Here is a 23,576-nt window from a genome sequence, read left to right on the forward strand (position 1 = left end):
TAAAGTAGCCACCGATCAGTGGAAAAGCTAGTTTATTTAAAAATTGAGAAGTTAACAGTATTTGCCAAGTGTTGACAATCTATCCACTCAAGTGCCTCAGCAGACTCTATAATGTCCAATGTACCCAACATTTTGGTTCTTAAATCCTCACTTGCTCTTCACTGTCAGATTCATCTGGAGAACTGGGCGTTGGGAGTTCATCAAAAGCAGTGTGTGCTCCTTCCCTTGTCTGCCCAAAGCATGTTGCTATCACATCGACTGCAAGACTAGCAGTTGCATTCACTTCCTCTTGAGAAGCTCCCAGCAGTGGATTGACTTCAACCATGTCAACAGCTGAAAGCATTCCTGTGAAAATGATTTACAGCTTGTTACAATGAAGAAAAAAAAAGTGAAATCTCCGATAGGGTTTCTTCTGCAGTCTTTCATTCATTGCAGCAAGGCTGATATTTGAGCTCGTGACCTACTCTACCCCTTAGACAAGTAAAACTGGCTCTCAATGTCATTCCTCACTTATTCTTAGATGCAAGTTGGTGTTTTTAATTTGGTTCTTTCTTACATTGTCAATACCTCACTCATTGATGCTTTCAGCATTCAGGAAAAGTAAGTTTCATGTTCCATTTATGACAAGAGGAATGGTTTTTAATCTTGTTTTCTCCCAGTCCAAAAATTAGGGGATATAAGTCTCATCTAATATTTTTTGCCATGCTATTAATGATTCTATTGACTGTCTGACGTTTTTCCCTTCATTTACTGTGAATAACTCTGTTTAAACACATGAAATAAAAACTCCATGGCATAAGGAGGAAAGTCTTCATATATTGAGCCAACCGCAGTACTGTCACAGTTTAACCCCAGCCAGCAACTAAGCCCCACAGAGCTGCTAGCTCACTCCTGTCCCTTCCCAGTGGGATGGGGAAGAGAATTAAAAAAAAAGTAAAAGTAGTCAAGGGTCAAGATAAGAATGGTTTAATAACTACAGTAAATATAGTAATAACAATAATAAAAAAATACGTTCCTTTTCATCATTATAACACCACTAACAACAAAAGATAAATAAAACTCAGGAAAAGACAAGTGATGCACAATGCAATTACTCACTACCTGCTGACCTATGCCCAAGCAGCAATCTGCACCTCCTGACCAACTCCCCACAGTTCATATACTGAGCACGATGGTCTATGGTATGGAATATGCTTTTGGCCAGTTTGGGTACTCTGTCCTGGCCATGCTCCCTCCCAGCTTCTTGTGTACCTGCTTGCTGGCAGAGCATGGGAGACTGAACAATCCCTGACTTGGTATAATCACTACTTAGCAGCAACTGAAAACATCAGTGTGTTATCAACATTCTCACGCTAAATCCAAAACACTCTACCAGCTACTAAGAAGAAAATTAACTCTATCCCAGCCAAAATCAGGACAAATATACTTGGTGAAAGCTTGATTTGTTAGCCTTGAATCCTAGAATGGAACTTCAAACTGTTTAAAATTGTTTGCATCTTTTTTTTTATTATTCCAGGTGCTCATTTTTATATCTTACCTCATGTGTTTAGGAATAGGAGACAGTATATACAAGATGACCAAGTAATTTTTTACATTAGTTGTTAATGTATTATGTATTTTATTTACTTTTGGTAAGTTGAAATTGTTGATGGTTAAGCTGCCTCCAACACCTGGGGTACTGCCCAACCATAGGACTTTTTTTCCCCTTCCTGAAGTTTGAATTGACTGTATAGGCACCTTAGCTTTGACTACATTTATCTTGCTATTTACACAGGAAAAACATAACCAATATGAGCTTCATGCACTTTGTCCTGTCCTTGCTTAGTCCAGTACTGCTGATCAACTCCTACCTGTGTTGTGTATTTCCTCTGTAATGTACATGCCTTCTCTGTAAGTTAATCCACCTAGAACAGGAGTCCCAGTTGCTGGAGCCAGTGAAGGATCAAAAGCATCAATGTCAAAACTCAGATGGATTGGTCTCTGTCTCCTGAGACAGAATAAAACAAAAAAAGCAGATCTCAGAACCTTAAATATTTTCTACATGTATTTCTTACTGTCCAGGCTGATCAGCAAAGTAGCAGCATGCTCCATGATGCTAAAGCGCCCCCCTAAGTCCTATACCACGTCTTCTATACATTTGGGAAAGACTTTTTTTATTCTCTTTGGACTCTGAAATATCTCTTAGCTTAGAACTTTCCCCACTACACATTTGGAAAACAGAAGTTTGTCTTTCTAGTTTCAGTGAGCATCCACTCAGGTGTGATTTGGCTGAAGATAAGTACCTTAGTTCTAACCATCCTATCTGGTATTTGTCTCCTTAGTTGGAAAAATGTAGATAAATGTATGATATAATCCAGCCTTTTCTCATTTTGTACAGAAAGCCAGGGTGAAAGGCTGAAACGTTGATTTGCATGGCATCTGGGATGCAGGAAGCACCAAGCTTGAGGATTTCATACGCAGCTCAACAAGATGAATGGGGCATTCTGCATTTTCCAGGTCAATAGTTGAAGGCTGCCTCCAAACTCTGCCATGTAAGCCTAGTTGATGAAAAAGTGAAGGATAATCTCAAACCTAAAACATTAGTTAGTTACTACATGAAGACTGGCAACCAATGACAGCTTAATAAATTGGATACCACTTGTCACTCAGATGAGCTATTTAAGTGGTAGACTTTGTAGTTCCAACTTACTGCAGATGCTCAGTAGAAAGAAGCATCTGGATTAGTAACTTCTTTACTTGGCCCAGCTGCATCTAGGAAGGGTGAGCACACCTCTAGTTACATCAGCTTGCAGCACAGATACGTGGACCTCGTTCTGCTTACAGGGCTTTGTCTTACCCTGTGGTGAGAGGTTACCCTTTCTAACTCTGATCCTCTCCCTGTGTCCCTAGACAAGCATGATTTGCTCCCTGATCTGGTTCCCAAACTTGAACAAGGTTAGCAAAGACTCCAATATCAAACTTAAGGGAGTGGTTACAATGAACTTCACTAGGTGAACTGAAAGTGGCAGTTGTCATCAGGACAACATATACAAGCATAGTCTAAGTAGGAAGCCATCAAATGCTTCTACCTCACGTACTAACAGCTGAACTCAAGTTACTGTCAAGTTGCTACATATGTTTTTAAAAGTATACTGTATACCCTAGACTGAGTTGATTCAAACATCTTGTCAGACTGCAGCAAAATGCAGAATTCCTTAAAAACCAGAACAAATCATATAAAACACAGCCACAACTGTAGTGACTAATGTGATCTATCTCTTAGCTTTTTGCCAAACACTGTGAAATGGTTCCATTTCAAGATGTGGAAGTCAAGGACTAAAGTCAGCGCTAAGACTCTACTATTTACCAGACACTGTCACAGTTCAACAAGTGGATGAGAAAGAGTAGTTTAAATCAGATAATAGTTTGTTACCTGCCCATCAGTTGCTCAAATGTTCTTTCCATAACTTTCTGAATTCCAAGGCGATCAATATCTCTCATGGAAAAATACTGGATATCATAGTTCTTCAAAATATAGCTGTTAAAATTGTTTAAAAAAAATCATTACTGGGCTAAGCTTAAATCTAGCAACCCTTGTGAACAGCCAGATGTAGAAAGGTGGTCATGATTTAAGCCTTTACAAAAATCCTTTAATCTGCATCAACTTACTATTCAGCAGGATCCACATCCCTCAAACCAATGTACACAATATCAGATGCTGAAAGGCAGGGTTTTAGCCAGGAAAAACCAGGAAGTTGTGGTACCTGCAAGCAAAGGTTTGGTATTTGGTTATTTTAATCACATGTAACACAAAACTTTGTTTAATGCTTCCCTCAAAACTTTGTATTTATTTATAGCATCCTTTCTCTGTCTAAACAGAGAAACTCCTTCACTTGAGAGTTTGGCTTCCTGATTTCATCAGTCCTTAGCTTTGTTGTACCATTTTACTTGAGTTGAATGTTAATAGAAGAGTTAAAAAAACTTCATCCATGTTTTCCAGTTTGAAGAGGAGGAATAAAGCCCAAATTCACAAGCAATGGGTAATTAGCATCAGTGAATATAAGGGGGAATGTTAAGAAAGTAGATACCCAGATGTAGAACACAAAAAAGCCATGCAAACTTCATTGAAAAAACATTAAAGATGGTCAAATTCAAAGTGGGAAGTTAAAAAAAAGACAAAAACAGCATGACAAGAAGTTGGGCCTCCACATGGGGCTACATCATGCTGTTTTATTATAATGTAGCACTGAAGAGAGCAGGTCTAGGACAGCAAGTGAAAGATGAGGTCATAATTTTTCAGCTTTGGTGATTAATTGCAGACCATGACTACTTAAAATCCTTGGTAAGTTGGTAATATCTACTAATTTTAGGAGTTCTTTAACTCCAATTTCTCTTCTTCCTCTCCCAGCTCTGAAAATGGCTACAGCCAACACAGCTATGAAGCTGGAAGAAGGCTGCTCTTACACTTCTCAATTACTAATTATATTCTAGTTACAACATGTGGATTTATTTTTAAAGGCTAACACACCCATAGCTATATTTAATTACATTGGGATTAAATAAGCACATATAATAACAGTATTTGTTACTCTGAGGCAATGACCTGAAACTTTTCTGTAGTCATGAATTCAGAAGAGGGATAAATGAATTGGAGACCACTAGGAAAAAATAACTCAGGTCCCAGAAATGAAGCTGTATCTGCAAAACCCATCACCATACCACAAGCTGAGCACACTATTGATAATATTGTCAGATACTCTCTAGTATCCATGATTTAGCAGACTTAATACTGCCATTTTTAATTATACCTCTTCCTCTTTAAATAAAGAAAATTGAATGCCTTAACTTCCTTTGGTAGGCTCTGTTTTTACTCTGTTGCAATAGAAAAGGAGTTGCTGATAGTAAAGCCAAAAAGGCATCAGAAAAAGTGCAGGCATTTTCATGGTAAGTTATTAATAGCATTTTATGAGTTTAGTTTGAATGGTTCCAGGAGCCCTGATACTAATGCTTGGTTTAAGGAATGCCACTCAAAGGATTATGTTAATAAATATTTTCCCTTAAAACAACAAAATTAATTTTGAAGGTTTTTTAAAAACCCTGAAGTGCCACCATGCCATGAGGAGGAGTACCAAGCAGTGCTCCTGTGAAACTAACTGGACAAACAAGTAGCAGCTGACAGCCTGTGAACAGACTATGCAACACCAGGGTTTGTTCTACAGTGACCTGGCCAAATCCTTTATTTCATAGCCAGATACATCACTTCTATACTTCATGTTGTCTGCTACATGGGGACATTTAATTCAGTAGAGCATTGACCAAGCTCATTAGTCCTGAATACATAAGGGATTCTGAAAACAGGTGAGATATAACACCTAAACTGAGGTACTTGAAACAGCCCCAGGGAGTTCTTGGCAATTGTGCCAATTAAAGCAGTTGCTGCCACATCAATTCCCCCCATTATGTTGGGCCAGGACTGCTGTTTGTAGCATCATACAGCAAACATGGGCTAGGATTTGATGTGTCTCAGAAACTAACCAAGCAAGAAGACATTGCCCCTGACTCAGTTCTCCTGCAATCCCACAGAAAGTTACAGCAGCTAAACTAAGTCTAAACAGATTGTGCCACCAAGAGACACATATGTTACACTGCTATCTCTGTCATGTCCTCTCAAGAGGGAATGAAGAACAAAGAGCCTGGAGATGCGGGAAGAGCAGTGCCAGTTAGAGATCAGCAATGAATCAGGAAGATAAAATGTAATCATGCAGGCTATTTTGCTCTCTTTTTTTATTCTCAAAGGAGCTGTTGTTTCTCTGTGTTCTACAAAATAATCTAGACAAGGAGCCAGGTGCTAACTAGCCTTCCTGAGACTATGAGGTTGATGACCAGATGTTGTGACCCAGAGACAGTTTGGTGGAATTATGGGAGTCCACCCAGAGAAGCATACACACAGATGTGTCATGGTGGGGAGGGGTTGCTCAAAAACCCCTTCAGAGCATGACTGAAAGCAAGGAAGGAGATAACAGGGCTTGCCACAAAAATCTCTTGTCCTCTCACACTGCTATGCTATGTACCCTTTGACAAGACAGAAACCACCTTGAGAAGCAAAGTGGAACTAGTTAGTTTGTCGATCACTTTGAGAAAGAAGTTATGCTTAGCAGAGTGTAGGACTGGAGTAGCCTTCTTGCTGGTGGCAGACAGTTTTAGGATGCAAAAAGAATCCTTGCAAAGCAGTCAGTAAAGAAGGAGAGTAAATTTTTTTGTCCCATTATCAACACAACTGCTCTACTGGATGAGAGCAAGCCACATGCACCGCTTCACACAGAAAGGTTCCCTCCAGCAAGTCAGATACATAGCAAGACAAGCTATTGTTGAAGGCACATTCTACTACTGCTATACAGCTGTTTAAAAATTTACACTGTTGTAGAAGCTGCCTTGTACCAGCAGGATAGATGCTGTTTTTTCCCCCCTCTAAACAGGAATACAACATGTAAGAAAACCCTCTAAATGAGTATACATCTGTTTGTATAGCTGCAAATACAGGTTGAGGGGCTTGTGTCAGATGCTTCTGCATAGGCTTCCTGACTGCTAGAATTTAGGTGGCCTTGTGACGAGATGTCATAACCAGCACCATACCTGACTAACTCACCTCTAAGTGTAGCCTAAGCTTACTCTTTATTCACTACTGCTGCTGGCAAGAGGCCTGCTCCCCCAATGACCCCAGACAGCTCATAGTATTCTTTTAGTAGCTCAAAAAAAAAACCCCCACAAAAACCTGCTTTTTCTGTGCTGCTCAAGAACCAGAGCCTAGCAGACCAGAAATCAACAATATATGCACAGGAAGCCTATTAGATACTTTTGTCTTACTGACAAAAGAGGAAAGCAGCCTATCTTACTCTGCCTTTCTCCTCCTTCCTCAGCTATCAAAGAACTTGGCTTTGTTCTATTCTCACCAAGACATAAACTGTTCATCTTAGGAAGAACAAGAAAATTTTGTGAATTTTGGAGCTCACCTATCTCCTGCAGAAGTGGGTGCAGTTGCCAAAAAGAAAAAAAATACCAGCCCCTTTAACTTATGGGCAAGAAACTAGAAATACAGTAATCTTTAATATTAACCTTCTCATGTCCTGGGAGTATTTCAAGAAGCCCCACTAATTTTGCATTACTTTGGAAATTCTAGCATGTTTGTAGAGACCATACAAGAATTATGAGAAAGAGGAAAGTAGGTAAAACCACCAAATGACTGTATTGACTTGTGGATGGAATTCATTCAAAAGAATTTGAAGGAGAAAAGCAGAAGAGCTTTACCAGATGACAGAAATCTTGCTATGCCAAACAGGTAGTAACACAATGGTATCTTCAACAGCCATAAAGACATTGAACATGCCAGATCTTACTTGGAAGAGGCATACTTTCATCAACACAGCACCCCCAAAATTTATTAGAGAGAAAAATCTAAGAGAAATAACTAGCAGTCCAAAGCACCAAGAATAAAATAGTCAGGTTTTCCACAGCTCCAGCATCCATCCTCAACCTGCACTTTCTGGTCCTGCTCCCACCCTCCAGCCTAAGCTTCAGCAGAAGGAGATTGGCATATCTACATTCCTACTGCAAAGGCCCCAGCTATTAACAATGCACAGGCTGCCATTGTAGTGTCTCCAGTAGGTGCTACAGGTACCTGTATAGGGAGATACAGTCTGCAGCTAAGCCAAAAGGATTTGTAGGCCTTAGGTCAACCTACTGTTCAGAATCTTGACAGTAGCAAAAACTGGCCACGCACATTCCATATGCCCCAGTAAATAGCTCTTTTTGGTAACTTGACCTCTTTCCAAGACAAAGACTATCTCTTTAAAAGCACCCTGTAAGCAGGTACAGCTGTTCTGATTTGTAATTATTTGCCAGTGTACCCAGTGTACACCAGAGCAGCCAGGTAGGGATCATGCAGGAACAGCCCCTGTCAGGCCACAATGTTGTTAAAATATGGGAAGAGCCAAACTAAGCAGAAGCAGCATGCAAGGTATGCAGGAACCAGTTGTTACGGGAGGCAAGCTCAGCAGAGCTCTCACAGGCTCGGCTGGCAGGAGGTTCCCTCTTTTACTTGGTTGGTAGAATTGCTGTCATTGCACAGCCTCTGCACCAACGCCACTCGTTATGCAGGAATGGCACCATGGTCAGCTGCTACACACAGCTTGTGTGAACTCTTGCTTACTGTACAACCCACAAGGGTGCTTTTTCTCATTCTTGTTTCTAGGTGTGTGGGTACATATGTGTGTGTACATTTTTGTATGTGTGTATACATATGTGCATGTATACACACAGAAATAATACATATTTCTGCTTGTACTCAGATAAAAAGCCCTTGCATTTGCAGCAGGTAGGAAAGCACCTAACACCAGAAAAAGTAAAATGTGCTGAGGATTTCAATGTAGGCTAACCGTACAAGCAAGATACTTACTTTATCTTGAAGCTCTCTCAAGAGAAATGAGAGAGGTTGTCCATGGAGGTTTCCGGACTGAGTTGTAAGAGGGGTGTTGATATCAGCATGCGCATCCACCCAGATGACACCGAGGTGTGGGCACTGCCGTGCGTGGCCACTGACAGAACCAAGTGCCAAGCTAGAAGTACAGTAGCAAAGTCTTTAGTCACCATTTCTCCTTCAGAACAGCTACAAGGACAATGGGAAGTCTCTGCAACTTCACTCAGCAACGTTGTCATGTTTCAACACATCAGACATTCATGACAATAAAAGGTGCATCCCATACAAACTGCATGGCATGCCTCTATCATGATTCCAGGAGACTCCAGCTCTACAGGACTATACTAGTACTGACAGATGAGAAAGAACTCTCTTCTCCCTCCATCACCCTTCCCACATTTTCACCTGTTCTAGCTCCAAATGATCTCTTAGGAAATCTAGTGTGCTCATTCATCAGTTCTGCTATTCACCCATTTTTTATTCTAGTCATGATACCTCCCCCCACAATTCACTCTTACATGCCCTACCTTCCTCAACTAATTCTCAGATCAAAGGTTAGTGAAAGAGAGGAGAGAGAGATTCACATGTTCCAAGATCTATTACAAAGTGGTCTGTGTGCAGACATTACAAACCCATCCTAGAAGTTGACATCCTGAGAGTTGAAGGGCAAAAGAGACATCACTAAACATTCAACAATAAAGAAACTGCAACAGTTCCTAAAGGGATCTGATCACACTAACTTCCCCAAACAGGAAAACCTCATTTGTACATCTGCAGATCGCAGAACAGTCTAGAGCTAAGCCATACTGTCTTAGAGGGTCAGATTTTTGTAGCTGTCTTCTATGTTCCACCCTAAAAGCCCCAGCAATAAAATAAAAATGCTGCTACCCTATGGTATTGCCAGGAAGTAACCCCAAGTTGTTTCCACCACCCCCTTATTTTTTAATTAAATTCTTATACTCCAAGTGTCAACCTGCAGCATGCACCACTAATTGCTTCTAGTTCAGCTCACCTGTGATCACCTCCTATAGTCACACAGCTGTGTCCAGCAGCTACTGCTCTGCTTACAGCATCAGCCAATACCTGGCTGGCTAAACCCACTGACCGTGGATATAAAATCAGGTTGTTGTACAGTTCGTCATTTGGAACTTGAGTGAAATTCAAATCTCCAAAGTCATGCACTTGGCATCCTGGAAACAGAGCATCAAAAGGAGAAAGTGAGTTACTTAAATAAGTGCCCAGAGAAATGTTCAAAATATGGTCCCCTCAGAAAATCACTTGGGCAAGTATGAAAGGAACAACAGGAAGGGAATGGATTCATTTGACTATTTGCATGTCCTTGCAAGCAACAGTGTCACAACTTTACGGATTAGAAAGCTTAAGATAGTATTGTCGCTTTAATTTAGCGATGAGATACAACAATCACAGAAAGTCACCTAGAGAAAGAGTTTGGGTTTTTTTAAATTATTTCTTGGCAATTTTAACATGAAAAAGCACAGTTTGCATTGCCACCTTCCTTCCCAATTAGACAGATTGTATGCAGCCTTAAATGAGCTCAGTTGCTCAAAGATGCCTAGGACTACACATTTCACTAACTATACCTGAGTCCTAACAGCTATTTTCCATTTTCAAACCCCACAAGAATCCAGACACAAAAGCGCCAAGTTACCAATAATGGAAATTTTCTTACAGTACTTCCAGGCAACTCCATGAAGGATGCACTAGTGCTTTGTCAGAGAACCTGTCCATTTTCTCAAGGCAAGATGTTCTAAAAGGCATTTTCATTCTGGGGCTTTGTTCCCAACCCTCTTTGAGATCTTATCATTGCCAGTTACAACTTAATTGGCTATGGAAGCCTGACAACATTCTGAGTCTAAGACTCAGCCTTTCCTAAAATGTATTTCTGTCTACTTACCCTGAAAAAGGGTCACTTCACAGATTAGAACACAAGGGAACATTTTTGAGTGTTGTTTCCCCTCCTCTACCCAACTGAGAACATATTAATTGGCTGCATTTAAGGTTTAATTCTCTTTCATACGCATTATAGTTTATTCTTTGAAGCTCTGCTGTCCAGTACCATGTGCTTCCTTAACAGTCATTTAGATACCAAAATTTCTAACAGTATTTCACAAGCCAGAACATCTCAGTTTCAGACTGAGATGCTGCAAACACTGATGATGGCTGTAAAGGTCCCAAGGTATTTCAGCTACACTAACACTGGCTTAAGTCAAGACCACCCTGAATACCAGTCATGCCATTTGTTCCTCAGAATCACTAGTCTGTTTGCAGGTCAAAGCATCCCAGGCTAGAGCTTGACATTTTGCCTTTAGCTGTCCTATGCCTAACAGGACAATTTGAAAAATTAAAGCAAGCAAATCAACATGAAGAAACAGCCCACTTGAGGCTCTGGGTTTTCTGCTTAATTTCCATTAAGCCATTAGTTTAATGTCTAGGAAGCAGGCTCTGTGAATTCTAACGTAAAAGCAGCATTGAGAAAAAAATTACTATAATTTAAAAAGGAGATGTGGCTGGTGAAAAGATTGAAGGAAAATGGTTGGGTCACTTGTGAGACTTAGACAGACGGCTGCAAAATGGGCAAGCATACTTTTTACAGCAGGGACACAGATAGACATATGTCAGGGTATTTGCTAGGAGAGGACATGTCAGCTGAGCACAGCTACTTGACAAAGGATTAAATAAATGTAGTCTCAGCAACTCTGTGAGAAAACACATTATCTGCACCGACTTAGAGCAGTCAGCAGGACCATGACTCCCTGGTTTTCAAAAGGCAACACAAGCACACAACAGCATTTTTTTTTCCTCCCTTAAGCAATACCTAACTAGCCAGCAGGATGATGGCTCTGGAGTTTTGGGAATTTTGTTCAGATTTGAATGTGCTATCTGATCTCCATGTGACTGCATTTTTTTTTACCCTCTGTTTCATTCTGCTGCTCTGCAGAGTTGGAAACAGAGTTGCAAGTTCCAAGAGATGTTCAATGAATTTCAGGAATCTAATTTTTTTATTTTATTTGCATCTTCCTGCAAGGCTACTTCTCACATATATGCACACTGCTACACATTTCAGTATTTCAAGGTTTGTTGAACGTATAAGTGTGCCCAGGAGACAAATTTTGGTAGCAAGACATCAAGACATTGCATCGTTCAAGAGGTATCAAGAGCTTTTTGAGATGCTGTAGAAGTTAATAATACCTTTGATCTAATACCTCTGACATCTGTAGGAAGTAAATCTGCAGTTGGGAGCTGTGTTCAGCAATTTACACATTGCAGGACAGCACATTACACAATGTAATGGAAGAAAGGACTGCCACTCATGCTGTGTTGTCTTACAGGACATACAAGCAAATAATGGTATTTTTACCCATTAAAGGATGAAAAAGAATGAAAGGAAATTATCTCGTGAAGCTCCATCAGTGTAAAACAAAGAACCATGCCATCTTTCATAGCACATTAATGAATTGGTTAAGATTCTTCAGGTTATGCTCAAGGCAGGCCAAACACAGCAGATTCTAGTAAGTGTGTTCAGAGAAGTATCACTTGCATTCAAGAATTTTTCTTCTTTACCCTGCCCTCCTCCAAGTCCCCATTTGTAAGGCACAAAGACTTGGTTGAGCTTCTGAATAAAAAAACGCCATTCATTTCTTATGACTGCATCAGGTTCATACAGCTTACAAGGTGGGTATGGTAGAGACAGATGGACAGACACACACTTTTGGGGTCTAGAATTCTGGGATCTTGTCCACCTTTCAGACAAATGGTACTGTCCTATCTCCTGCATTAAGATGCCTTTCTCTAGTTATTTCTATAAAAAAGCCTAATGTGTGTTAAAGACAATAGATGCCTTCTTTTTTTTTATCATATTCAGAAGTTTTTTTTTTTTCAGATAGAGTTCATAAATCTTGTAGCAGCTTTTCTCAGCTTTGTGCTTCCCTCTTGTTTAGGCCCACTGTTTTTACATGCTTGCAGAGGATAGCTCCTCTTTCCTGGGGCGATATGAATGTTTTCAGCCAACTATCCAATGGCTATCTGATTAAGACACAGTTAATCTCAGAAGTATGCACTAATCCAATCCTCAAACATAAAAAATAGTAGGAAGAAAAGATATTATTAAATTGTGCCTAAAGTTTTGAAAGCTATATTTAAAATCACCTTGGGGAAAAAGGAAAACTTGGTGAATAGATAGTAAACAAAAAAAAAAATTTTACAGTACATATGTATCCTGAAGTGATTAGGGGTGTGTGTGCATGCATGCACATATATTAGGATTGACCAGATATTAAAGAGATGAAATCAACATGTACATTTGTCTTAATGCTTACTGAGCAGCAAAGAAAAAGAATTTGTGTCAAATTAAAGTAATTGTTGATGTATTTTCTTAGCTTCTATTTAGAGTGTCTTAGATGTTAGTCTAATACTTAAAAGACCTGAATTGTCTTCTATTTCATCTGTCTGCTTGCACATAGTTTTGAACTAAATCTCTCAAGTACTTTATTTTACCCAACATAGAAATTGCTCAATGGATAGACATGCTGTAGTGCAGTGTAATCTGGTGGATCTTGCTGTTATTTGTCCATTATTGAAAAATTTATATGATCCACCACACCAAACAATATGGACTTACTTTCTTTGGTAGTTGGGGCACTCTTAAGATACTAATAGCTATAAACAAACAGCTTTTTAAATCAGCACAGAAAGTTAACATGAAGAATATATATGGGCCTTTAAAAGACAGATCCAAGCTCTAAAAACTAGAAGTTTTGTGGGCAGATAGGAAAGACAGCTTCCTTACATTAATTAGAAAACACAGCATCCACACCATTTGTAAGTGCAGCAAATCAGATCTAGCCAGGATTGACATTCTTTTTCAAATGAAACAGTACCATATAGTACATAGACTAAACACTGCAGACATTTTGCTAGTAAATAATAATAATATAAAATTAAATATGATCAAAAGTCTTTTGTTCCACTTTCAAGCTCTAATAGAAATCACATTCAAATGAAAAATATATTCCATTTGATTCATTAGTCAATTATCAACAGTACAGAAAATTTAACACAACCAAGTCCATACAAGTCAGCTCTATCAGCACTCTGGCTCAAGAGGAGATCACTTTTTGAAGTGAGGAAAACAAAAAAAAAAAGCAGGCTTGATTCATCTATTTCTGTTACAGGAACTTGAAAGAGATAGGAGAGAGATAACTGTGTCAACCTGAATACAAACACACAGTGTAGTTACATAAGTTAGATGTATATATGCACAACAGTCCTTCAGTTAGTATGAATGGTTAGTGTGTAAAGGCACCACACATATCTATCTCTTCTACAGCTTAGGAGTGCAATCCTCAGTGGTTCAATGCCCCCCTCTGACAGTTTCATTAACAGAGCTGCTTGGGGGCACATTTCAGCCAAAAATGAATAAATTAGCTTGAAATTGTTTGTATAGTAGATCTTTCCTAAGTCAACTATTGACCAGAACAGGTTAGGGAAATGTCACATAAGCATTCAACCAGCAGACCAGGGGATGGAGGGCAGTTGTTTCTTCAGTCTGCACAGCCAGAACTAGAACTTGACCTATATCTCATAAAAGAAATCAGTATTTTTCATAATTAGGAACCTACTTAGGGGAAAAAAGTAGAAATACAAATTAAGAACACATTCAAGAAAATAAAGTTTCCTGCATGCCTTTTCAAATAAGCTGTTGATGTAGCACTCAGGCTCAGCCCAACAATGCTTATAACTGGGATATAAGATGCCTTTTAGCAACCTATATGACAATGGTAACATTCACTTCCTATCTATCATCTTAAGCAAAATACAGTCCATTTATTCAGTACCCACAGCAGGCAGCAGTTACTATAGTAAGCCATTTGCGTGCACAGATTTAGAGAAAATTTTCTTCCGTAAGAGCAGGTGGCTCATAAGTCTAGGGGCATTTAACCAGAAAACATCTGGGCAGCAGCAGGGAAAGCCTTTCTCCCATCCTCTTCCACTGGGATACTGCACCACAGCCAGAAGCAGCAATCTGATAGCCTGGATTTTGAAAGCGGCATCTCCTGCTATCTGCTGACATTGCCTAATGGCATGCTACTATAACAGTTATAACAGCTCTCCTAGGCAGCGAACAGCAACAGTAGCATGTGGAGCCTGAGATAGAACTGATATCCTGACACTGCCTGTTGACACTGGGTATTTGTGAACTAGAGGTAAAAAAAAAAAAATCCGAAATTAACAGGGAAATTAAATATTTCCTTTTCCGGGTTTCTAAACCCTGCTGAACTACTTTCAAAGGAATCTGGAAATCCCACAGTCTGTGTTACATAAAACCACTCACATGAAAGAATCACTCCCACAAACAGTTTTCTCAGATTACTGCCCCTTTAGTGAATCACCACAGACACAGAAAGGCTTTTCAGGAAGCAATGTGTATTATGAACAAGGTTTGTAGACAAACTTAACGTTTTCTTTCCTGTGAACAAAACAAAGGGCTACAATCTGCTACCATCCTTCTTTTCAGTATAAGCTCATTGGCTTACAGTAAGGACATTAACAGTGTCTGAGAAAGGATCACAAAATGTTGCACAACAGCAAACAAGTGACTCTATTCATTATAACCAGTACATTCTGAAGCCTATTTTAAGATGGTTTTAACCCTCCAGAATTCTACGGGGGGGGGGGGGGGGGGGACGACAGGGACACAGGGTGGTGTAAAAACTATAGAAACAAATTGCATACTTTTGTTTTACATGAATATGAAATTATGCTAGCAAGGTTCCCACTACAAAAGACTAATACTTCAGCAGCCTGGTTTAAACATAACCTTCTTGCTTGGAAGTTCATTACACAGCGTCTAATTCTCTTTAAACGGAATACATATCTGCTGGAAGAAATCTCCTATTAGATACAGACATTTGATGGCTCAATAGGTTTCTGCCAGCTCTAAAGTTTTGCCTCCTAAAAGGCAAGTTCATGTCTCAGTAATTTCCACCCTGCCTTTTGGGATTTAGAAATTTTGTCTTAAACCAGACCTTTCAATATCTATACCTATTTAAAAGGCTTCAGCTCATACAACAGCAACAAGTAAACCCATTCCAATTGCCACCCCAAGTCTGTAGTCTCAAGTTGCCCCTTGCATAAAATGAGCCAAGAAGTATTTTTTTCTAACCCCAAATTAAGCAGCCACCTCATTTCCCTTTGATAACCCTTTATAACTTTAATCATTTATGAAATCCAGTGCACTTGACCTGAAGAGGTCTCCAAAAACGTCAGTATCAGGTGTTGGGAAATATTTGCACTGCGGCTTGCATCAGAGAAGAGTCAAGGAGCAAACAGGAGAGCAAACTTGTATTTGCTGTTATTTGACTTCAGTGCCTCATTCCCTGCTTTTCACCAGGTGGTTTGAAAGCAGAAATTTCCACCTTCCATCCAAAAATAATCCTCTGTACCATATTCACATAAGCACATACCTGCCATAGGTATCTTGCTCTTGTGAGTCCACAATACAAGACAGGATTAGAGTTTCAAACAAGGAAGTAATAACAGATTCTGTGCACCATAAGGCAGCTCAAACCCCAACTCACTACCTAAATTTTCCCCATCATCTCCCTTTGTGCCCCTCCCCAGTAACTCCTCTCCTTCAACACCATTCCTGGTAAAAAAATAAAACATGCAATCTGAACTTATTCCAATCCAGAGGTAATTTTATGGGTGCAGAAATTCAGCTAAGTCTTATATTATAAAATTAGTTTTAATACATAAGTATCAAGGATGAAGGCCATCACAATAAAACCAAAGAAATATAACAGCACCACCCCCCCACCCCCTAAAGCTCTGTTCTCTGGTCCTTGAATCTAATCTTCCTTCATTGAAGGACTAGGAAATAACAATCAATTCAGGTTTCCTGATCTGCATAGCTTAATTTTTTAGATGTACTCAAAAACTAAACTGATAGAAAGAATAATTATAATTAAAGCACCAAGTGAACTTTACCCAAATTAACAAAGTTTCTTTAAAGCCAAATTCATGGATAACGCATAACCTGGAATATGTGCCAGCCAAATGGGAGAGGAAAAAACCAAACAAACATGAAATCAATGACTGACACAGAGCTTTTCATTCCAAAGCAAGAACAAGCAGATAGTGTCCTCCATCAGTGTGGGGAAGATAATCAGAACTGACCTACTACAAGGAATGCTCTGACTCCATGTACTTTCACTGTTAGAATTTTTCTAGTAACTTCTAAGGCTAGTTGTAATCATTCAAATATCAAAGGGTAGAACATTCAAAAAGATAAACCATAACAGCTGTCAGAGCACACTCCCCAACTTCCAGGAGCTTAGCTTGCTCCAAGGCAAGCTAGTCAATAAGTTCTGTTGTGAAGAAGCAACCTAGAAACAGCCTCAGTGGAGACCTCCCCAAAACATCTCTCCTTCAAAGCCTCAGCAGGGCTCCTTCTGCCTGCCTGGTTATCAGACTCGGTTCCTGGCTGCCTTCCCTCAAGGAGTGCAGCAGCACCTGCCCTGGATGCTTTCTGACAACTGGCATAATTTCAAAGACTCACTGCAAATGCCAGTTACAACCAGTCCATTTGACTGTGCTTTGATTTTTGTCAAACCACTGGTCTTTGAAGCTAACCAATCACGGCTAATTGACATTTAAGAGTTAAAGAATAACAACAGTCTCTTGGATCTCTACCTACCTCTATAAATAAAAAGAGGTCATTTATTCTAGTTCCAGAAATAAGCTGCAGTACTTACTACATACATAAGCATGTTTTACTGATACTATTAAACAGAAGTGTTTGTGCATGCTTGTGTCTAAGGGAAAGAAAGGGAAAAAAACAGAGGACTGCCATTTACCTATTCTGTTCTAGGGAAACAAGTGGGGGAGGATATGCCTGGGTAAAAAAAAAAGGGCATTCCCATTTCTGGTTTGTAGGGCAGAAGACTTAGCTGTTAGTCAAACATCTTTATGCTATATCCCAACCAACTTCTTCCTGAGAATGTTTCTAGCAAATTAATAGACTTAGCTTTGACTGTACTGACAGCAGGTGTGATCAGAAAGAACCCATGAACAGCAGTATTTCTCATTTCAACAATGCAAAGATTTAACTAAACATCATGCTGCTTAAAATGCCAGCAGTTACTTAAAATTGTCTGTCTCCCACCTTCCCATCAACAGCAGAAAATGTGAATAAAGAGGCTAAAAGACAGATCTTGATGTTATCTATACAATAAATTTAGACTTCATTGAAATTCTACAGATTACAGATATTTGACTGGCTCTACTAAACTAGAAAGTCTTAAAAAGTTTAAAATACTGAGCTTTGAAGAAAAACAATTGAGCTAAGAGCCTGTGCAAAGCTAAACTAGATTCTAACCAAGAATACTGAATTCCTGACAGATATCATTTTTAACATAAATGGATCTTTGTCAAACTACAGACCGTAAGTCCAGTCTTAGCAGAATGGTACAGTTTATTGGTCTTCAGGGATATAGGCAACTCTTTGAACACATTTACTGGATGTGCTAATGAAAATTACTTTCCCAACACTGCAGCTGTAACTCTCACCAGTCCACATCTGCTGAACCCCAGCACTTCATCATGCATTGCATAACTTGGTACATAATTGAAAGACTATTCGTCTTCCTCTTAAACTCTTCAGCCGAGAGGATTTAGGTGGAAAAAGAGGAGATATATGTAGAAGAAGCTGCTTCATGATTTATTGTTAAGACTGAAACTAACAATATGAGCAATGCTGGTGAAATAGCAAAGTTGAATGGCTATTTCTGGCAGCAGATGTCAGGAGTCCAATGGTTTTAGGCAAAGCAGAAGCACATCTCTAGTCATACGGGGATTAGCAGCTCCATTCCTCTTTCAGAGGATGTTACTCCTTTCTGAGTCACTACACTGACCTCCTGAATCCTCTTACTGAAGAGCTTTGTTCCAGTCAAACAAAAGAACAGTAATATGATGGTCATTCTCTTTGACAAGTCTAGCTCTACTTCTGTAAACCACGTCTCTGCAGTCCACCAACTTGTCAAACCAACAACTCTGATCCAAACTTTGTCCATCAATTCTAGAGTAATCAAAACTGAAGTCTGACTAAACTCAGCAACCCACCTACATCCAGATCTAAAGAAAGGAGGGAAATAAAAAAAAAAAAAGAGGAAATCAACAATAGTCACATACAGGAATGAGTATCTGGCAAGAAATTTTATACTACAGTTGTTTCCATGTTAGCAACAGCAGAGGTACTCTAAGTCACCTCAAGGGCTATAGTAATTAACACAACAGCTATCTATTAAGTATAAAAATCTGACAATGGTCCTTCTCTCCAAGTAAGAGGGCTAGGCAACACTCTGGATTTAAGTTTGATTGGATTCTCGGCTTAATCTGCAGCAAACAGGAGAGGTCCAAGAAATTCTCACTTTTAAGAGCTTCATATTTTGCATCTTCTATAGCTGAAGTCAAGTGCATCTGTCACCTATCTTCCTCACTCCTTCCCACCATAAGTTCAAGAGCCTCCACATACTGCACCCATTTCTCTTTACTGAGAGAACAATACACAGCCCTGCAAGCTTTGTACCCCTTCCTCCCCCATGCCAGGGAGTTATGGGGCTCTGTTTTCATATAGCACTTTTACTTCTTTGGCAAGATGGAAGACTCTTTTAAGGTGTTAGGATTTTAGTTTCCCTTGGGAGAAGCAGCAAAGCCAAAAGACAAACATCACCAAGGTGAATAAAAAGCCCCACAGGCTTAGTCAGTTATATTTTAAATTATCCCTGCTACAGACTTGCACACCCACTGTTTTTGGCTTGGGAGCTGGACTCCTGCTACATTAACTCTCCTCCTCAGTACACATCGAGCTACTACCAACATGCAAGAGTGTTCTCTCTGCTTCTAACAAGGGGATAAAAGCCAAGGTAGTGGCTCAGATTCATCTCTGACAGTCTGGTACAGACTAGCAATACCATCTGCCTCTGAGCTCCCTCCTCCTATTTCAGCCTAAGCATAAACAAGCTGTTCATAGGCAGTCATCATTTTAGGCAGCCAAGAATTTATCATACCATGTAGGCATACTCACAGTCTCTTTGGGATCCCCCCCAAAAAAACAGAAAGTGGAGTAGCAGCTCAGGACACTGCAATAGGACTATGGAAGAAGAGAAATTAGGATAGAGTGAAAGGAACAAAAAGCTTCCCTCCCAGAGATACCAGCCAGTGAAAGCAAAATGCAAAACAGCACAGAAGGGAGGAAACAAAGGTCTAGTGTTCTCGCTCCCTCTGATGTCGCTTGAGCACTATCAACAGAAGTCATTAAATCAGGCATACAAACATATGAAAAGCCATGTGGTTGCTTGATATTCAAAGTAGCAAAGTATATACACCCGAGACTAAAACAAACAAATGCAGTGCATGCATCTTACTACCTGAGAGGAGACTTCAGAGCATCTCCATTTTATGCAGGTCAAATTGAATTTGACTATATGAATGGAAAATGAATAAATCAAACTTTACAATTTCAGGCAAACAGAATAATCTGATCACCAGAAATCTCTTCCACTTAAGTGAGGGCAATTTTACTCGAGAGTTACTGTTAATACAGAGTTTTCATGACAGGAACACTGCCTCTTTCCCCCATCTATACTTCCTTAGACTGCCCAGAATCCACCCTTGCTCTTCTATTGGAAAGCATCATTCCACAACTGGCCTCATGCCTGGTTCCAAGACTGTAGTAACAAGGAAAATCATGTTTATAGCACTCCCTCACATCCCAGTAGAGAATGGGATCATACAACAACAAACACTCCCCACCACACACACAGACCCTATGGACACAAATGCATCAGAAGTAGCCGATACAGACAGGAGAATAGAAGCCCTATGTCTTAGATAAATGTTACTTCGTTTTAAAGGAGAAACCTGGTCTGCTGCAGTACTATTTACTTGCTCCTGGAAAACAAGCAATAAGGTCCCATGAAAATTATTAATTCTTTTAGCATAACAGATAAATAGAATATCCAAGTTAATAATGATAATAATACTGTGGGGCTCTATTGCCTTCTTCAATGTATCAGGAGAAAATTCACAGTGTTAGAAAGACAAAGAAGAGAGCAGCTAAAGTTTTACTGCCAGTTCAGTGTACCACAGGAATCCAAGCAATGGCTCTATTATCACAGTACTCCAGGCAAAGCTATCCTGTCAGCCCAGTGAAGAAAAATAACCAGCCCCCACACAAAACCAATCACTTGTTAAATTTCCATGAACAACAGATGTGCACAATACAAAAGGCTACGTGGTAGCCTTCTCCTCAATCTACCACCCTGCCCTCAAGCAGATTGTCTTTGCATGATAAACAACTCCTCCTGTGTATGCTGGCAACTGTCATTGTTTCAGGATGGACCCTCACAGCAGAACCTGTTCGAATCCATGCCATCCGAACCTGTTCATAAGAGCTGCAGAGATTTAAGCAGCAATAAGCATCAACGCTGACTGAGGGAAAAAAAAACCAAACAACCAAAACCAAAACACCCCAACCTACCCCAGTGGAAGAATATGTCAGCAATAGGAAACTGAAACTGCAGTAGGAAGACATCCCAGAACCTTTAAAAATTGCAAGGGAACAGCAAGAAAATATCTCCATGTGCATTATTGATTAATGAGTAAACAGTCCATAAGCAACTAAACAGTGAAAGTATTTTTCACCTTCCACTTATTTTTTAGTTTAGCTTACTTCATTTCTATCCCCACAACTTGTTGTTACTGGAATCCAGAAAGGGCTTGATTTCTCCTTTCTTTCTACCTTCTCCTAGTTCCTACTGAAGTGAGCTTGTGTCATGCAAATGAGTGCAGGTTTGTTGTTTGGTTGGGGTTTTTTGGGGTGTTTGGTTTTTTTTTTAAGAATTCTTACAAAATGGAAGTATTAGATCTGAACTACTTGAAAGAGAGCCCCAAGCCTTCCCATATAAAATTCTGCCATCGATATAAAAATAAACTGCTGCCTACAGTCTTGTCCAGAATAACATACTCCTTTCAAATCTGGTAACTTGTTAGTTTTAAACTCTAAGGTCAGTAATGTCAAGACCTGCTTTTATTCCAGTCTATAAGGCCTCTTTTTAGACGGACCCTCTTCTGAATTTGTAGAGGTTACAGATCACGCTCACCAGAACTCAAATATTGCCAAGGATGGCACACATCTCAACTTTGCAGAAGAGACAGGAAAAGAACATCTACTCATCTGATTGCAAACTGGGACTTTTCAGCTTGTGAATCACCAGATATGCAGGATAAGCCTACAGGGCTGTGCAGAACAATGGCTTCTGTTTTAAACAAGTCTTATAATCAGAGTAAGTTTGCTAGAGGGTTATTAGGCAATAGTCTTTCCTCTGCATGCATCTAACTCTACTGATGTTAATCGCATATAGAGCAGATAACATAGCTCCTTCTGTGGTCCACCCCAGCGATCCATCCCCATCATACAGTTTTCGGTAACATCCACCCCAGTGATCCATCCCCATCATACAGCTTTTGGTAACAGTTTTTAGATTAAAGAACCTCCAGGACAGAGCTCAGCTTTGCAAGTTTCAAATAACTGCGATACGGTTTTCTGCAGGTCCCAGCTTGTAGAAGCAATAGATGTGAGAAGCTGAAACACAAACAAGCGCATGGATTTGCTTGAATAACATTAGTGGTAACAATGAAAAGCCCAGAAACTTTCCATTCACACGGCGCTATCTGCAAGTGTTTTCAAAGCAAAACCAGACAAGACCTCATACACGAATCTGAGGATTTCTCTAGAAAGTTCCGAATTTCATCACTTCAAAGCATACAAGTATTTCAGGAACAAGCTACGTAGCTGGTGATGAATATGGAAGAACAACACACATGCTGTGAGAAATGGAGAGACACAGTCAAGGGTGTTGCTTGACCGCATACACTAAGCACACGGAACATTTTAAACGTCCTCGCGTTTCTCCTCCGCTTTTCTCAAGGCAACGCGGGAGCAGCACACGCTCCACACGCCGGTAAAGGGGTCGGTGTGCCAGCGCAGCGGACACCGAGCTACACCCCGCCGTCTCCGGGCGGCCGGAGAAGGCGGCGGTGGGCGAGCCGGCAGCCCCAGCCCCTCTTTGTTCCGGGGAGCTCCGCGAGGCCGCCGGCGCGGCTCTGCGTTCCCGCGGGGGACCCCACGGCGGCAGCGGCCCACGGGCACGCACAAGCTGGTGTGCGACAAGCCTCTCTTTCCCGATACGGCAGAAACGCGGCAGGCATCGCCTTCCCGCCGAGCACCGGCGGCTCACCGGCATTTTGGGTTTCGTGACTCACCGCAGGAACCGTTTCCACCTCCCCCCCCCGGGCTCGCAGCAAGCGGCTGAGTCACGCCTCGCCGAAACGCGCCGTGAAAGGGTTGCCCTGCCCGGGAACGAGGAAGATGAGGGCAACCCGGCAGTCCCCCTCCGCAACCGCCCCCCCACCCCCCCTCCCGCCGGCGAAGCCCCCGGCGCCGCTCCGTGCCTCACCGAGCCCGGCCAGCCGCTCCACCAGCCCCGCGGCGCGGAGGGTCGCGGGGCCGTGATCCACTCCCCGCCGTTTCTGCGAGACAAAGAGAAGAGGGATGCGTTAGCCAGCCCCGCCGAGGGGAGGGGAGGCGAGCCGAGCCGAGCGGCTGCGGCACCCGCCTACCCCCTCGGCGGGGCGAGGGGCGCCGCTTCCCCCCTCCCCGCGCTGCCCACCTGCCCCTTGGAGAGCGGGGCTCCCACCAGCGCCACGGAGTGCGCCTGCTTGGGCAGCTGGAGCCCCGCGTCCGCCTGCTTGCAGAGGAGCCGGGCGAAGCCGCTGCGCAGGGCCATGACGCAGGAGCCGCCGAGCGATGCCCGCTGCCGCCCCCGCCGCCGCCCGGCTGCTTTTAACCACCTCCAGCCCCGCGCGCGCCGCGGCCAGGCGCCGGGTCCCCGCCTCCCGCCCCTCACACCCCCGCGCCGCCCGGCCAACGGCGGCGCGCGCGCCCGGAGGTGTGTCCCGCCCCCCGCGGCGCACGCGGCGCAGCGCACGACAGCCCGGGGGGGGGGGGTGGTGGGGGCGGCCAACGGCTCCTCCGCAACGGCCA

General features: G+C 41.5%; 1 protein-coding gene across 1 annotated transcript; it reads right to left on the reverse strand.

Annotated features, from left to right (window-relative positions):
* Nucleotides 1-15: 15 nt before the first annotated feature.
* On the reverse strand, nucleotides 16-23,394 carry ARG2 (arginase 2). The gene is made up of 8 exons (XM_075030448.1): nucleotides 23,203-23,394; nucleotides 22,990-23,062; nucleotides 9,465-9,642; nucleotides 8,432-8,591; nucleotides 3,649-3,743; nucleotides 3,413-3,517; nucleotides 1,851-1,987; nucleotides 16-345 (listed from the first exon to the last, which is right to left on the reverse strand). The coding sequence occupies exons 1-8, from the start codon at nucleotides 23,317-23,319 to the stop codon at nucleotides 140-142; spliced, it is 1,071 nt and encodes a 356-aa protein (XP_074886549.1). The 5' UTR covers nucleotides 23,320-23,394; the 3' UTR covers nucleotides 16-139.
* Nucleotides 23,395-23,576: the final 182 nt, after the last annotated feature.

The sequence above is a fragment of the Buteo buteo genome, chromosome 6 (assembly GCF_964188355.1).
Source record: "Buteo buteo chromosome 6, bButBut1.hap1.1, whole genome shotgun sequence".
NCBI lineage: Eukaryota > Metazoa > Chordata > Aves > Accipitriformes > Accipitridae > Buteo > Buteo buteo.

What these genes read in the sequence shown, in the direction of transcription:
- ARG2 (XM_075030448.1), bottom strand. Translation starts at nt 23,319, where the DNA reads ATGGCCCTGCGCAGCGGCTTCGCCCGGCTCCTCTGCAAGCAGGCGGAC. An exon ending in CCCCGCTCTCCAAGGGGCAG is followed by an intron (nt 23,063 to 23,202) that starts GTGGGCAGCGCG and finishes TTTGTCTCGCAG; the next exon opens with AAACGGCGGGGAGTGGATCA. An exon ending in GGAGCGGCTGGCCGGGCTCG is followed by an intron (nt 9,643 to 22,989) that starts GTGAGGCACGGA and finishes CTCTGTTTCCAG; the next exon opens with GATGCCAAGTGCATGACTTT.